This window comes from Apteryx mantelli, chromosome 8 (genome assembly GCF_036417845.1).
Source record: "Apteryx mantelli isolate bAptMan1 chromosome 8, bAptMan1.hap1, whole genome shotgun sequence".
Classification (NCBI taxonomy): Eukaryota; Metazoa; Chordata; class Aves; order Apterygiformes; family Apterygidae; genus Apteryx; species Apteryx mantelli.
This window is the reverse complement of record NC_089985.1, coordinates 39707599-39720771: the sequence shown is the minus strand read 5'-3', so window position 1 is coordinate 39720771 and position 13173 is coordinate 39707599. Positions and strand designations below refer to the sequence as shown.

Sequence of the window (13173 nt, the reverse complement as noted above, 5' to 3'; positions counted from 1 at the left end):
TTTTCCAGCAGAAGCGCGGCTTCCCAAGGCGACGGGCGCCGCATCCGAATCGGCGGCAGCCTCCGGTCGCGCCCGTGTTTCTGAATGAGGAACGCCGCGTATCCCTGCCGCAAGATGCCGTGGACGAGCTGCCGTCCGTACAGGGCGACGGGGGCAAGAGCGGCACTTCGGAACAGTTGCAGCTCCTGCAGCTCCAGCTGTAGCGCCGGGACGGGTTTCCTGCGCCCTCGCCGTTCACCAAGCCGCTCGAGTGACTAACAGCGGTTTCCGATCCGATCCTCTCCCCTGTACCGTCGCTCGAAGCCAAGTCGTGCGCCGGCGGGAATCGCTCCCGCTGCCCCGCTCCGCGCCGCCCGCCCGGGTTGCCGGAGCCGCCCTCGGCCCCTCGCGGCGTCGGCTCGGCAGGGGCCTCCCCCGGGTGCCCCACAGGTTTAAAGCGGCCCATGACGGACGATCTTTCCGATGGTTTTGCGAATTAAGTGGCCCCCTTTCGCCTTCTCGGCGCAGAGGAGGCAGGTCTATAGCGTGGGGCTCAACAAATGCGCTGCTGCAATAAACTTTTTCAGCACTTTGCAATTCACGTCTGATCCACGCTGACTTTTTTTTTTTTTTCCTCCTAATTAAACCTTTAACTTGCAAATGAGCCATTTCCTACATTAAACCGGTACATGGCAAAGGAGGAAATTCTACCCCCAATTTATAGGACTGGCTGGTGACTTAACTGTCGGTCGCAACCTGTCCTGACTGAGCTCTGGTCGAATTAAATCCGACCGATGACTTTCTCCTCGGTGAGCGGAAAGGAGCCGACGCTGAAAAGCGACCGTGCCGACGGCAGCTAACGGAGCGGGTTGCGCGTGGCGGGGGGAAGATAACGATTCGTTTTGTGCACGGCGGGAGAAAGGAAGCCGGAGGCCAAACGCCTCCCGCACCCAAACCCCGCACTTATCTCCGGCAGCTGCTTCCCCGGGGCGGCGTTTGCTTTAAGGAACCGATTTGGGATGGGATGCGCCAGCCACCCCGGCCACCCACCCCTGCGCTGCAGCAAAGCCGGCTCTTCACGTTTTCTTTCCTCCTTCAACCCCGTGCATTTCAAGGCATTGCCTTTGGCTTGGTTGTTTATTTATTTATTTTCCTCTTCTGCATCAGGCAATAACTAATATTATTGCAGCGCTCCTTGCTCCCGCCGCCAGGCTGCAGCGAGTGACGGGTCCTCACTGCGTTTCCTGCACTGTGTCCGGGACGAGCCCGCTGGTTTGCTGAATCCCACCAGGAAAGCGCACTTCCTGGCCCTGAAATATTTAAAAATAAGGAAAAACCTGCGAGTCGCCAAGCCACGGCCACGAGACTGCTGCAGGGAGCTGGGCAGGGCGCTTCTGGCAGGCGCCGCGGGGCGGTTTGCACACGCAGCTTCCCGCGCTTCCCGCGCCTCCCGCGCTGCCTCTCGCGGCATAAACCGCACGGCCGACTCGTCGGCTCAGGTGGTGAAAAGTTATTAACTGGAAATCAGAAGCGAGCCCGCGGCTGAGCAAATATTAAAAGTTTTGATGGCGAAACAGGCATCGGGCCGGCCCCGCTCGCAAGCGTCGCTGCGACAGAAGTTTGCAGAGCTGCCGCCACCCAGCCGGCTTTGGAGGTGAGCGTTCCTCCTCTCCGCTCAGCTCCTTTCAAACAGGCTGGGGGGGGGGGGAAGACCCAAATCCCCGGCAAGATCCAGCAAAAGGCCAAAATAATGAGAAACCGGTGAATCACGTTGCTTTTCTACGCGCCAGTACAAAAGGCCTTGTTCCCGCTGAAAGCTGCCGGAGCAGCATGCGTTTGTGGCGTTAAATAAAAAGTATCCTTGGGGGGAAAAAAAAGAAAAAAAAACTGTTCTAAGGTAATTTAATTCCGGCCGACGAGCTGGATAAAACTTTTATTTGCTAGAGACGTGATTAAAAGGTGTAACGCGGACAACTCAGCCGCATATCGCATCTCGGGGGGGGGGGGGGGTGGCGGCGAAGGCCTTCCCCGCGCGGCAGCAGCAGCGCTTCCCTGGGCACGAGCGCCTTCACCAACGCCGGGCAGAGAGTCGTGCATTCGCGGCGCAACTTCTGCGCGCGCGGGCGCCAGGGCCACCGGCCGCCCCAGCTAAAGGAGGTGTTTTCTCGCCGCGCGCACGCGGTGGAGGAAGAGGCCCTGGTGCTTTGCCTTCAGCAAGGATTTCACCACTTCGCTCCGCAAGGGAGGAGCCGTTTGCCGGTCGGGGCAACGGTCTGCAGCATGCGCGAGCGGTGGTGCCAGATTGCAGCCTGGATTTCCGCGTGTTATTATACTAAATAAATAAATAAATAAATAAATAAATTTTCCTGTTATTTTAATAAATATTTAACAACGTTCGGGAAGAAGGAAGAGGAAAGCCGCGAAGCCGAGCCTGCGCGGGCTGACGAGTGAAACCAAGAGGCGCTGCCTGACGGAGGGCGAATGCAAGGAGATGCATCGCCGGGTCAGCGACTAAAGCCAGGGCGAATATTGTGTTGAAAGGGGCAGCGAGGAGGAGTTTGTGCGTCCCCTGTCCCAGCCCTAAACGGGGCAATGACGGGCTCCTCTCCTGCGCCGAATGGTTCGGTCCCCGCAGGTCTGGCTGAACGCGAGGCCGCGTTGCGCTAGGAAAGCTGGCTGCCTTCCTCGGCCCAACGTCATGGCGCGGAGAGATTCCCGGGATTACCTGATGTAAATATGTATTAATTAAAAGCCCTTTGGAAATGCAGCGTATTGACCTCACCGGCCGTAATGGCTCTTCTTGAGCAATTGCAACCTGTCGCGCAGATATATATATATATATATATATATATATATATATATTTGGGGAGTTGGCTTTTCTTTTTTAGAAAGTGCATTATTGACCTTAACGGCCCCTGCAGCGCCAGATCCGTCCCGCTTCCCGTGTCGGGATGGGGAACAGCAGCGAGTCCCTGTGCTAGTTGGGAGGGACACGCGTGTGAGCGAATAACCGGAAAAGGGGCACTTTTATTTTTAATAAATACTGGGCGAGCACCTTATTAAACTCTCAGAAGCAGAAGGCAAAGCCTTGTCTCGTTGGGGCGATGTCAAGCCCAGCAGGATCCTGCCGCCGCCCCTGCGCCGATCCACGGAGCAACGCGTCCTGACGGATGCACTTCCCTCTGACCGGCAGCGCAGGAAATGCTGGGAGCAAAGTGTTTACGCCAAAAAGCCCAACTTTGGGCTTTCCGGGGCGGGAAAGCTTTTCAGGCGGCACGTTCGTCTCCTGGGACTCGCGCCTCTAATTTAATTTCCCCCTAAATCAAGCAGGGTATTAATCCCCCATAGAAAACCTGTTCCCGTTGCACAAACAATATTTAAATGGTATAATAGGGACATCTTTTACAAATACTTCCTGCAATTTCTGAAAACCCCCCGAACGTGTGGGCTATAATTAATAGAAATGCCAAGTGCCAGCTAGCCAGGAAAACTCCAACGTCGTAAATCTGTCCCCAGCTTTCTCCCACATGCTGATGGATGGGTGCGCCGAGCTTAAATATTTAACAATCGATAATTCAAATACCTATCCTGCCCTATTAGATTTGTCATGTTTATAAATAAATGCGATGTTTAGCTGAAGTTCATGAAAAACTTGTGCACGTTTCGCCCAATCGCAAGCGGCACCGTGTCGGAGGAAGAGCGCGGCTTTACCCCCGCTCCGGCTCATTCGCGCGCGCTGGCACGGGGCACGATTTGGGGCGATTCCCACCCATCCCGACCACTGGGCCTTGGAAACTCGGCTTTTGTTCCCGCAGCAAATCCCGGAAAACGCAAGGGCTGCTGCATGCGAAGAGAGGCAATTAGCAAGGAAAAAATGACGCCGTGTTGCGAAATTTCTGCAGGGTAATAACGAACAATGGGGGGAAAAAATTAAGCCCTATATAACAAAATAGTTGGCTGTATCTCTTTCATTGTAATAGGCTTGGAGAATGCAATATGTGGACAGGTATTATGTAGCATGAATCACATTTATAGGAACATTTTCCAATTTCTTTGCAGCCTCGGGCAGGGAGTTGCCATTCATTTCTTCACGGATTAATATTTCTTCGTCAGAAGAGGGAGATTACGGACCCCGTCCATGCGTGACTGCAGCCCGTGCAAGCAGGATTGCCGTGCGCGGGAGACACTCGTGCCCCGCTCGCGCTCTTCTTGCCATTCGTGCAGCACGTAGATCTGTGTCGTTCCCCGAGCCCAGGAAAGCTCTTTATCGACCTCCCAACTCACAACCTCCCGCGCAGGTTGCCCCCCGCGGCAGGACTGGACGGACGCGGCAGCGGATGCCGCGGCCCTGCGAGGTGCCTCCGCGTCAGCGACTGAGTCGTTAGGTCTTGGTCTATCATGAGGCAGAAAAAGCTGGGATACAGGGAAAGGAGGTGCAAAGAAAAGGAGTATCTAACGTGTAGAGTATATATGTGTGAGTATGTATATATAATATCATATATATATATATATCTTATATATAGTGTGTGTGTGCACATATATATATATATAAAAAAAAGTATACAGCACAGAGGGGGTCTCGGGAGCCTGTGGCATCTGTCGGTCTGTGCCGAGCACCACAACCACCTTCTGCTGCCCGGCCGAAGCGTCTGTTCGCAAAGCCGAGATGCAAAGAAACCCCCGGAAGCGGATCCGGACGGACCTGCGGCACCGCAGCGACTCGCTTTGCGGGAGGACAGCGAGGGACAGGGACAACCCCAAGTGTGGCCCGGCTTTGGCAAGCAAGAGGCCACTCGCCGGCCAAAATAAAAAAATAAGGATAATAAAAAATTAGGCCTTGCTGGTTCACAGCACTCCGTATTTCTCCGATTTTGGAAACTTGGGGCAAGCCGCCCGGCCGCCACACGGCTACGCACGTCAGGAACTGCATGGGTGGGAGCGACGACGGCGGCGCGGGACGGTGCGGGGCCGCTTGGGGGGTTTGACCGTCCCCAAGCCCCCGGCCCGGGCGTTTGGGGGGTTTCGCGCCCGCGGCCCCGGCGGCCGTCGCGTTGCATAAATCTCCGCCGCAATTTATTGCCGTCATTTATCAGCTCGTGTCGCCGAACGGCCGAGCAGTTAATTTTGCAATGAAGCGGTGCTATTTTCATTAATCCCCCTGTGCTAACTACCTAGCAAAACACGCAGCGGCAATTAATACCGTGTCGCCGAAGTACCGGACCAATAAATATTTCCGGCCTCGGCCTGCGTCGGGCGGAGGGGAGCCACCGGCCCGGCCCGGCCCGGCCCGCCGCCCTCCCGCGCGCCTCCTCTCCCTCTTCCCGCGGCATCGCACACGGCTACGTCGAAGGAAGCGATTCGGCAGCGGAGCAGGGAGCAGCGCGGGTTTAGAGGGCTGCTGCTTCGGGGCGGATGCCCAGCACTCGGTGCTGCGCCGGGGGCGTTTTCCCAGGAAACAGGGCAAAACTGGCGGGTTGAGACGGCAGCGAGGAAGAGCCGAGGCCTCGGCAACAACCGCACGGGGGTTTTACCGAAAGCCGAGGAGGCGCTGGCTTTACGCAGAAAACGGGCGCCAGCACTTAAAAACGAGCCGTTACTTTCTGCAAATGCTGCTTTGTGCAAGTATCTTAAATTAAAAAAAAAAAAAAGCGTCGCACGATGAAAAACTTGCAAGCGCCGCGCAAAAAAGGCGTTTTGCGCCGCCCCCCCCCCCCCCCCGCCGGCCCCGCGAGCGCCCGGCCGCCCCTCCGCGCCCGGCCCGGGGCAAGAAACAACGCGGCTCGTTAGCATTAGCAATTTTTTATTTTCCTTTTTTGTTGCATAGGAAATGCAGTACTTGCTTCCAGTAATTGTATTGTAACGTGAGAAGGTGGTAGCACTAATGGTTGAATACAAGAGTTAAACTAATCCACACCAGCTCAAAAAACCTGCGGAGACTTAGTTGAATAAGAATGGATGCCCACAGTGATTCTCAACCAATTACAATTTTTTTTTTCACAGAACACAGTAAAACTAAAATGGTAACTATGAGAGTCAATACAAGTATACTAGAGGCACGAGGGGCCTGACTCATAAAAAGACGAAGCGAACGCAACGTGGTATTAACACGGGTGTCGAGCGGCTTCGCAGCCGGCGGTTCCCGCGGCTGCCGGGAGTTTTGGAGCCCCCCAATTTGGGATGGCCACGGCGGGACCCGGCGGGCCGGGAAAAGCTCGGCCGCGCGGAGGAGCCCGGCCGGCGCAGGTCCGAAACGGTGTTTCTCAAGACAACGGTTTCGTCCGCCGTCCCTCCCCGGCAGCGGAGACCGCGGCGCCCGGAGCGCCGGGCCGAGGAGGAGCGCCGCCGCCTCCCTGCCGCGCTCCGCCTACGGATTCGTCTGCTCTCGTTTGTTTTTCTCTTAGCAATTTGTAGGTGCAGATAAAGGAGGGGGGGAGATCTCACAAAACACAACTGCTTGTGTTCACGCCGGAGCGTAAAAGAGTAACTAAGTGGAAAACAGTCCTCTCTTTAAAAAAGCCGCGTACAAAGTACAAAAGTTCACGTCGTGTCCAAGCGTTCTCCCGCGGGAAGGGTTTTCTCTAGCGCTCGGAGGTAGCAATCCGGCGGGATTCTCTCTTTTTTTTTTTTTTTTTTTCCTGCTACGGACGAAACCGGCTTCCCTAAGGAAGGGCGTCCCAGGCCGGCGGGAAAGGCCGGCCGCGGCCCGGCAGCCGCCCCCTTCCCGCCCGTGCTCGCTCCGCTCCGCTCCCGGCAGCGCAGCTCCGGCCGGGGCGCCGAAGCCCGCCGGCATCCCGTGTTAATAGCAACCGAGCTTTTATGAATCGGGCCCAAAGTTTGTACAGAGTTTGTTTGAAGAAAAAATATTGCAACTGTGCATGAAACTAAACAACCACATGAGGTTTTTTTTTTTCTTTTTTTCTTTCTTTTTTTTTTTTTTTTTTCTTTTAAAAGGGTTTTTCTTTGCTATGAGGAAGTCTGGTGTGAAGAAGGGTCAAGCATGGGTACCTGGTTAACCGCTGCCCATTAAGAAACCTCTTGCAACGTGAGCTCAACCTCGTTTATGGGTTTACAGAACCGTCCCTTAAATTTGAACTTTAGGCTTATGTTCTTCAGAGCAAGCTCTCTGAATTCTTAGGGTAGCTTTTTCAGGACGAAACTCTTACCAGGCACGGCTTTCTGGTCTCAAACACCATGTCCTGCCCTCTAGGAAAAAAAAAAAAAAAAGAAAAAAAAAAGAAAAGGAAAAAAAAAGAAAAAAAAGAAAAAAAACCCAAAACACAAGTAATACTGAATTTAAGTAAATGTATACCTCCAAAATACTGAAAACACCCCAAATCAAGAAAAGACAGAATTTGCGTTCTCAGTGAAATATCTTTAAACCTATCTGACAAGAACCAAGTCAGAAAAAAAGACTAACATAACTTTGAGTAATATTCATACAGCTACTAAGCATTATGGAATAGCATGCATTAATATTGTACGGTTATTTTACATCACCTATATCAGAAGGTTCTGACAGACAGCGAAGGCTACCGGTGTAGAAAAATCTTACTTCAGAAGAGCAATATAATACAGATTTCACAGGCACTACATTTTAATATATCAGGTATTATGCTGGTTTTCTTATAATTCTTTCTGTCCTAAAGCTGGCATTATAACAATGACCAAAAAGGCAAGGATTGAAGTAAACGGAAAGTAGATACCAAAGTTGATATATTCTTTTCTTTTCTTTTTTTTCAGATAGATTAGTGCATAGTTTTCATGCAGATAAACACTGCTATGCATTTACATTGTTGGAAAGCAGAGTGAATTGAGCCCAAGTTGTCACATTTTTGTAAATCATTTTGCCAGCCTGTAATAGCACCATGTAATGGATTTGCATTAAACATTAAATTGATTTCAGAATTGGTGACACAGTATTCACTACAGTTAAGTGCTATGGAATAGCTTCAATGTTACCTGCTATATATCAAAGCAATTTTCATCCCACTGCTTTTTTATTGGAAAAAATAAAAGGAAAATGTACTCGATACTAATTAGACTATTGCGCAGCCTTGGACTTGATGATGGCATAGCTGGGTTTACTGTCAAACAGTAATACATGCATTGACTTCAAGACAAAATTGGCATTGTAAGCTTGATTTAATGAAAATCCTGCCTAGCAGGCAGTGGTAACTTCACAGGGCCTGCCTCCGACAGACCTCATGAGGTTTATTTTGCTATTTATTTATTGTTTAGGTGCCATTGAAGCTCTCCTTACATTGTCATGCCGGTTATGGTTTTAATTTTGTTCGATGGAGGCCTTCTACCAAAAAAAAAAAAAAAAAAAAAAAAAAAGATATTTCCAGAGACACAATGCAAAGTACAATATTAACTGACATTCTTAAAAAAAAATTCACCACAAGGAAAAAAAAACTGTTTTAGGCTATGCATCTGGGTTTTTTTTGTATTTTTGTACAGTAAATATTTTATAACACTGTTACTACAAAGCTGCAAATATACGGAACCAAGAGAAAGAGAGAAAGAAAAAAAAAATGTTAGAGGGATTTTGCATATTCCTGTGGGCTGACTGAATACTGCGGAGTTGAGAAAACTTTGTGTTTCTTTTCCCCTTCGACCTTAAGGGGGAGGGAGAACGAACAGCAGAGACTCTGTGTGTGTGTGTGTGTGTGTGTGTGTGTGTGTGTGTGTGTACCACGGCTGCCTAACTTTAAGCCCGTAAGTTTTTATGACGAAGGAAGAAGAATAAATAATGGCATCGCTGGGGTGGGCGGCGTGATAAAAGCAAGTGCCCTAGCTCAAAAAGAGAGGGGAGGGAGGGGGGGGAAAAAAAAAGAGAGGAATTAACTGATAAAAAGTCAATTCAGGCTAAGCAATTTTTAGGTCTCGGAATTTGGGCGGGCGAACCCGGGTCAGCGTATTTGTGCGTCTGACAATTTCGGGAGAGAAGGACACAGGGAGGAGAGAGGAGAAAAAAGGAAAAAAAAAAAAAAAAGGAAAAAAGGGAAAAAATAAAAAGAAGAAAAAAGGAAAAAAGAAGTTGTTGGGGCGCCGGGGACGCCGCGGGAGCGGCCGGCGGGTGTCCCGGCCGGATCCCCACCGCTCCCGCTCCGGCGCCGCCGCTCCGGCCCCGCTTTGTTCTCGACACCTGGACGCGACCGAACTGCCGGGTTTTCTGCATGACAATGCGGTGAACGAAAATTTAATTTAGTGTGTAATACTTGACAACCCCTGTCGGTGAACACCCTCGACCGCCTACCTAATGTTTTAAAGCCTTTAAAACATTTTTTTTTCTCACAATTCTGCTCAGAGTTCCCTAACTTTAGCGTCATCAAACTTAATATGACAAAATACCTTCAAAAATACAGCATACCTGTAATGTCCATTTACAATGGTTCTTCAGTAGCCTATACTTCTCAAGCATAGGAATATGCTATACCATTGAGAGAAGAAAAATAACTGTATTTAAATACATACAAAAAGGAAACAGGAAAGTTTTTAACTTAAATCCAGTTCCCAAAGGAAAAAAAAAAAAAAGCAATTCTATGAACGCTGCCTTTATAACGAACAATCAGAAATTCCACTAAGCTAATTTGACAGAAATTTTTCCTCATTTAAACAACATTACAAAAGTCCTGCATTATAAAATAGGGTAGAATAAATCAGTGTAATCAATAAAACTATACAACATACAAATTACATATCTTCTGAGTGGGCAGTTTAATTCTCTCTCTTTGCAGCCATGACTACAACATGCTCACTAAAAACAACTAACTGCCCAAACTATTGCTTAGTTTGTTTTGTTTAAAAAAGGGTGCAATTTTATTGTATATACAACCAATTTACTGGTAATACCTTGTCTCATAGCAAGGTTCTGACAAAATGTTTGTCTAGGCTTTTTTCCCTTCACTGTGAAGCACTGAAAGCTGCTATTTTTTTTTTTAGTGCACATATGTCTTAATAAAGTAATGCCCAGCTAAGTGCTATAGGGAAGGCAAAGGATGCTGGCTAGAGGATGTGATACCATATACTAACAATCACACAATACAATAGAGCAAAATGACTACTCAACCACTTATCAGACACATATGAAAATCCAAAACATTTTATTTTTTCCTTAAATAGAGAATAACCAGTAAACAATTTTCAGAACTTGGAAGTTTAAAAACGTGCATATAAAAATGGGCATTATATACTTTTATTGAATGTGGATTGATTGCAGTCTGCTAATAAAAATGGGTGTGGGATCTGAAGAAAAAGGAAGTTTTTTTTTTTTTTAAGGCTTGCTTGTGAAAGGAACAGTTGTAAAACAAAAATTGCTTGAAGCAGGGTTCAGCTTAGTGCTTCACAGTTTGACTGCTTCTCTAAGAAGAGCCCTTCCTGCATGTGCATTCAAAATCACAAAAGTACAAAGACAAACACCTAAAACACACTGCGTCAAGTGCAGCACCAACTTTGGTCAAATAAAAAAAAATTAAAAGAAAAATTAATAATTGCTAAGCTTTTCTACATGATATAAGCAGGTATTGCATATTTTCATATATCTGGGAAAAAAAAAAACAAAACAAAACAAAAGGAAGACTCCAAATAAAATGTAAAATGCAGCAACATCCAAAAATACTGATAATCTAGCATCTACAGATCTCAGAATAGCACTGCCACTGACCATACAGGACAATAAACACTACTCCTATCTGCGGAACAACTAACATCCTACTTAATTCTAGATGTTGGAACTGACAATGGCTGACATAAAAGTCACATTTACAAAAAGTGTCTCCAAATGCTTGACTAGGGAAAAACCCCCTTTCAATATAGGAACATGTGCAACAATTCCACAAATAATCGCTATCCAGGGCAAGGCACATTGATATGGAATTTTTTTTTTTTTTTTGTTTCGTGCAAATTAAGAAAACAAAACAAAACATCGTTTCAGGGAAAAGATGAGGAGCAAAGTGTCTTCCCAAGAATTTCAGTTACTTGATTGTATAGGACAGTAGTAGAAACCCTTCTGAAGGGTCGAACAAACATAGTTTAAAGGCAAGTGCCTGGAATAGGGATTACAATATTGTGTCTTAATGCACTCTACTTTACCCTACATTAACTATATAAAAATTAGTTACTAACACTAGAACATGCAGAGACTTTCTCTGATTAGCTGGACTTGCCAACCAGAACGTATATATATGTATAGTATAGGAAACCTTCTTAAAGTTGCATGTGAAGCAAAGGGGTGCTCCGCTGTCTGATAGAAAAAATCACTTGCACTCTTTTTTTTTTTCTTTTTTTTTCCTTTTTTTTGTACATAAGATACAGGACGTTTGGGGTCCAAACTTTTTTTTTTTTTTCTTCTTCAGCAAGTGCCCTTGCTTTGAACTGGCATAAGTTGTAATATCAGCATTTGTTTCTGTATTGTTTTCTTCGTAGTCCAGAAAATGTACCAGTTCAGGGACACAAAGGTGTTTTAATTTCTGGACCATTCTAAGTTATTCCCAAGGTGTTTGAGAACCGATAAACCCTATATTGCCGGAAACACGTAAAATTTGTCAGAATTGGCATAATCCATTATAGTGACTTTTAGCTTATAAAATTAACAGATATTATGATTTCATTTTAGTTATGTGCTTTGATAACAGAAAATGATTAATTAGCATTTAATGTAGTTAACATATTGTGGTAAAAGCACCATTAGATTTGTTTTTTTTTTTTTAATTTTCCTTCAGTTTTAAAGGGATACAAGTTCAACAATAAAAAACATAAAAAGCAAAAATAGCTCCCCTTTTTCTCGCAAGGCTGTTTTTTACCCCAATAATTTAGAGTCCTGGGGTGGAAGGACTTGGAAAACAAAAATAGAATTTTCAACAATCTCTATCTTACAAAGATATTTAGCTATCCAATGAAATTGCACTTTACTCAATTCAAAATTCGATTGTTTTGATTGATTCCTGTCAGTTTCTGTCAAAACAGACCAACTTCCCCATTTCTGCGTGAATTTTTGTGTAATTGTTGAAAATTGTTGAAAAAATGTTTTTTTTTAATGTAAGTGCAGCATTTCAAACTTTTTTTCTTTTTTTTCTTTTTTTTTTAGTGAATAGTAGTAGTTTGATGTTTTAAATCGCTCTGCAATCGCGTGGAAAAAAATTGTTGACAATGCTCTTATGGTTCATGTTATGCATCTAAGTGCCGACTGTAAAAAAAAAAAAAAAAAACCCCAACCAAAAAAAAAAACCTGCAATTTTTTTCCGATATGTTACAGAAAAACATGCTCTATGTCTGTCCGGTAAGTTATATATTGCAGAATTCAGCTACTACAAAAGTTATAGTTTGCGTGTGTTTCATGATTTCTCAAGCAGTCTCACACCTGCGTGGGAAAAATCGAGGACGATACTGCAAAACAGTTAGGCTCCATACGGAAAGTGTGTTACGAGAGCGGGTCGGTGAGCAGCAGCGGCGGCTCGGTCTGCGCAGGGTCACCCAACGCTTACGCTACCGAGGGAAACACTTCGACAGTTATGAAGCCCAACCGTTTCCAGCACCATAGGAGAAATTACAACAGTCCTAAGTTGTCTAAAAAAAACAAAAAAAAAAAACGAAAAAAAACCCCCAAAACAACTTTCCCCCCCCGTTTCTCCCCCCCCCACGCAACCCCCCCCCCAAAAAAAAAACCAAAAAAAAACCAAAACAAAAAAATCTCGAAAAAGTTACGGCCGTCGCCATTCAACCATAACGTTTGCCATTCGCAGGTCCGGGTGTGCTGCCGTGTCCGCCGGCCTCCCCTCCGCGGGTGTGAAGTCGCCGCGCGGCGGTGCTGCTGCTCCCGGTCACAGAGGTGGGAAGGGGTCGGGGGGTCTGTCCGGAGGGCGGTGGGAAGCGGAGACTTTTATCCCAGGTACCAGGACTGCAAGGGAAGCAGAGGCCCGGTGAGCTCGGTGCGCGCGCCGCCGCCGCCGCCGCCGCCGGCAGCAGCCGCCCTCCTCCGCGCGGAGGGCGGCCGATCGGGAGCCCCCTCGTTGCTAACCTTAATTAAAAGCACCCTACCCATCATCATCATCACCATCATCATCATCATCACCATCACCATCATCATCATCATCATCATTATTATTATTATTTTAACCAAGAAGCACCGGACATTGCTACAGAGGGACACGAGGGCCGGGTCGTGCTATGGGTTTTCCATCTTTTTAATGGATT

The 13173-nt window shown here is 47.3% G+C and overlaps 1 protein-coding gene across 7 annotated transcripts in view; it reads right to left on the bottom strand.

Annotated features, from left to right (window-relative positions):
• Positions 1-3911: 3911 nt before the first annotated feature.
• The window catches only part of NFIA (nuclear factor I A), a 256488-nt gene continuing 247226 nt past the window's right edge, over positions 3912-13173 (bottom strand). For 5 of the 7 annotated variants that reach the window (XM_067301330.1, XM_067301331.1, XM_067301333.1 and 2 more), the window contains one exon: positions 3912-4392. In XM_067301330.1, the coding sequence (XP_067157431.1) occupies positions 4075-4392 (318 nt within the window). In that variant the 3' untranslated portion in view covers positions 3912-4074. Of the gene's footprint in view, positions 4393-12654; positions 12878-13173 lie in introns of those variants that run through there. The other 2 variants (XM_067301335.1, XM_067301336.1) reach the window with 1 other exon arrangement.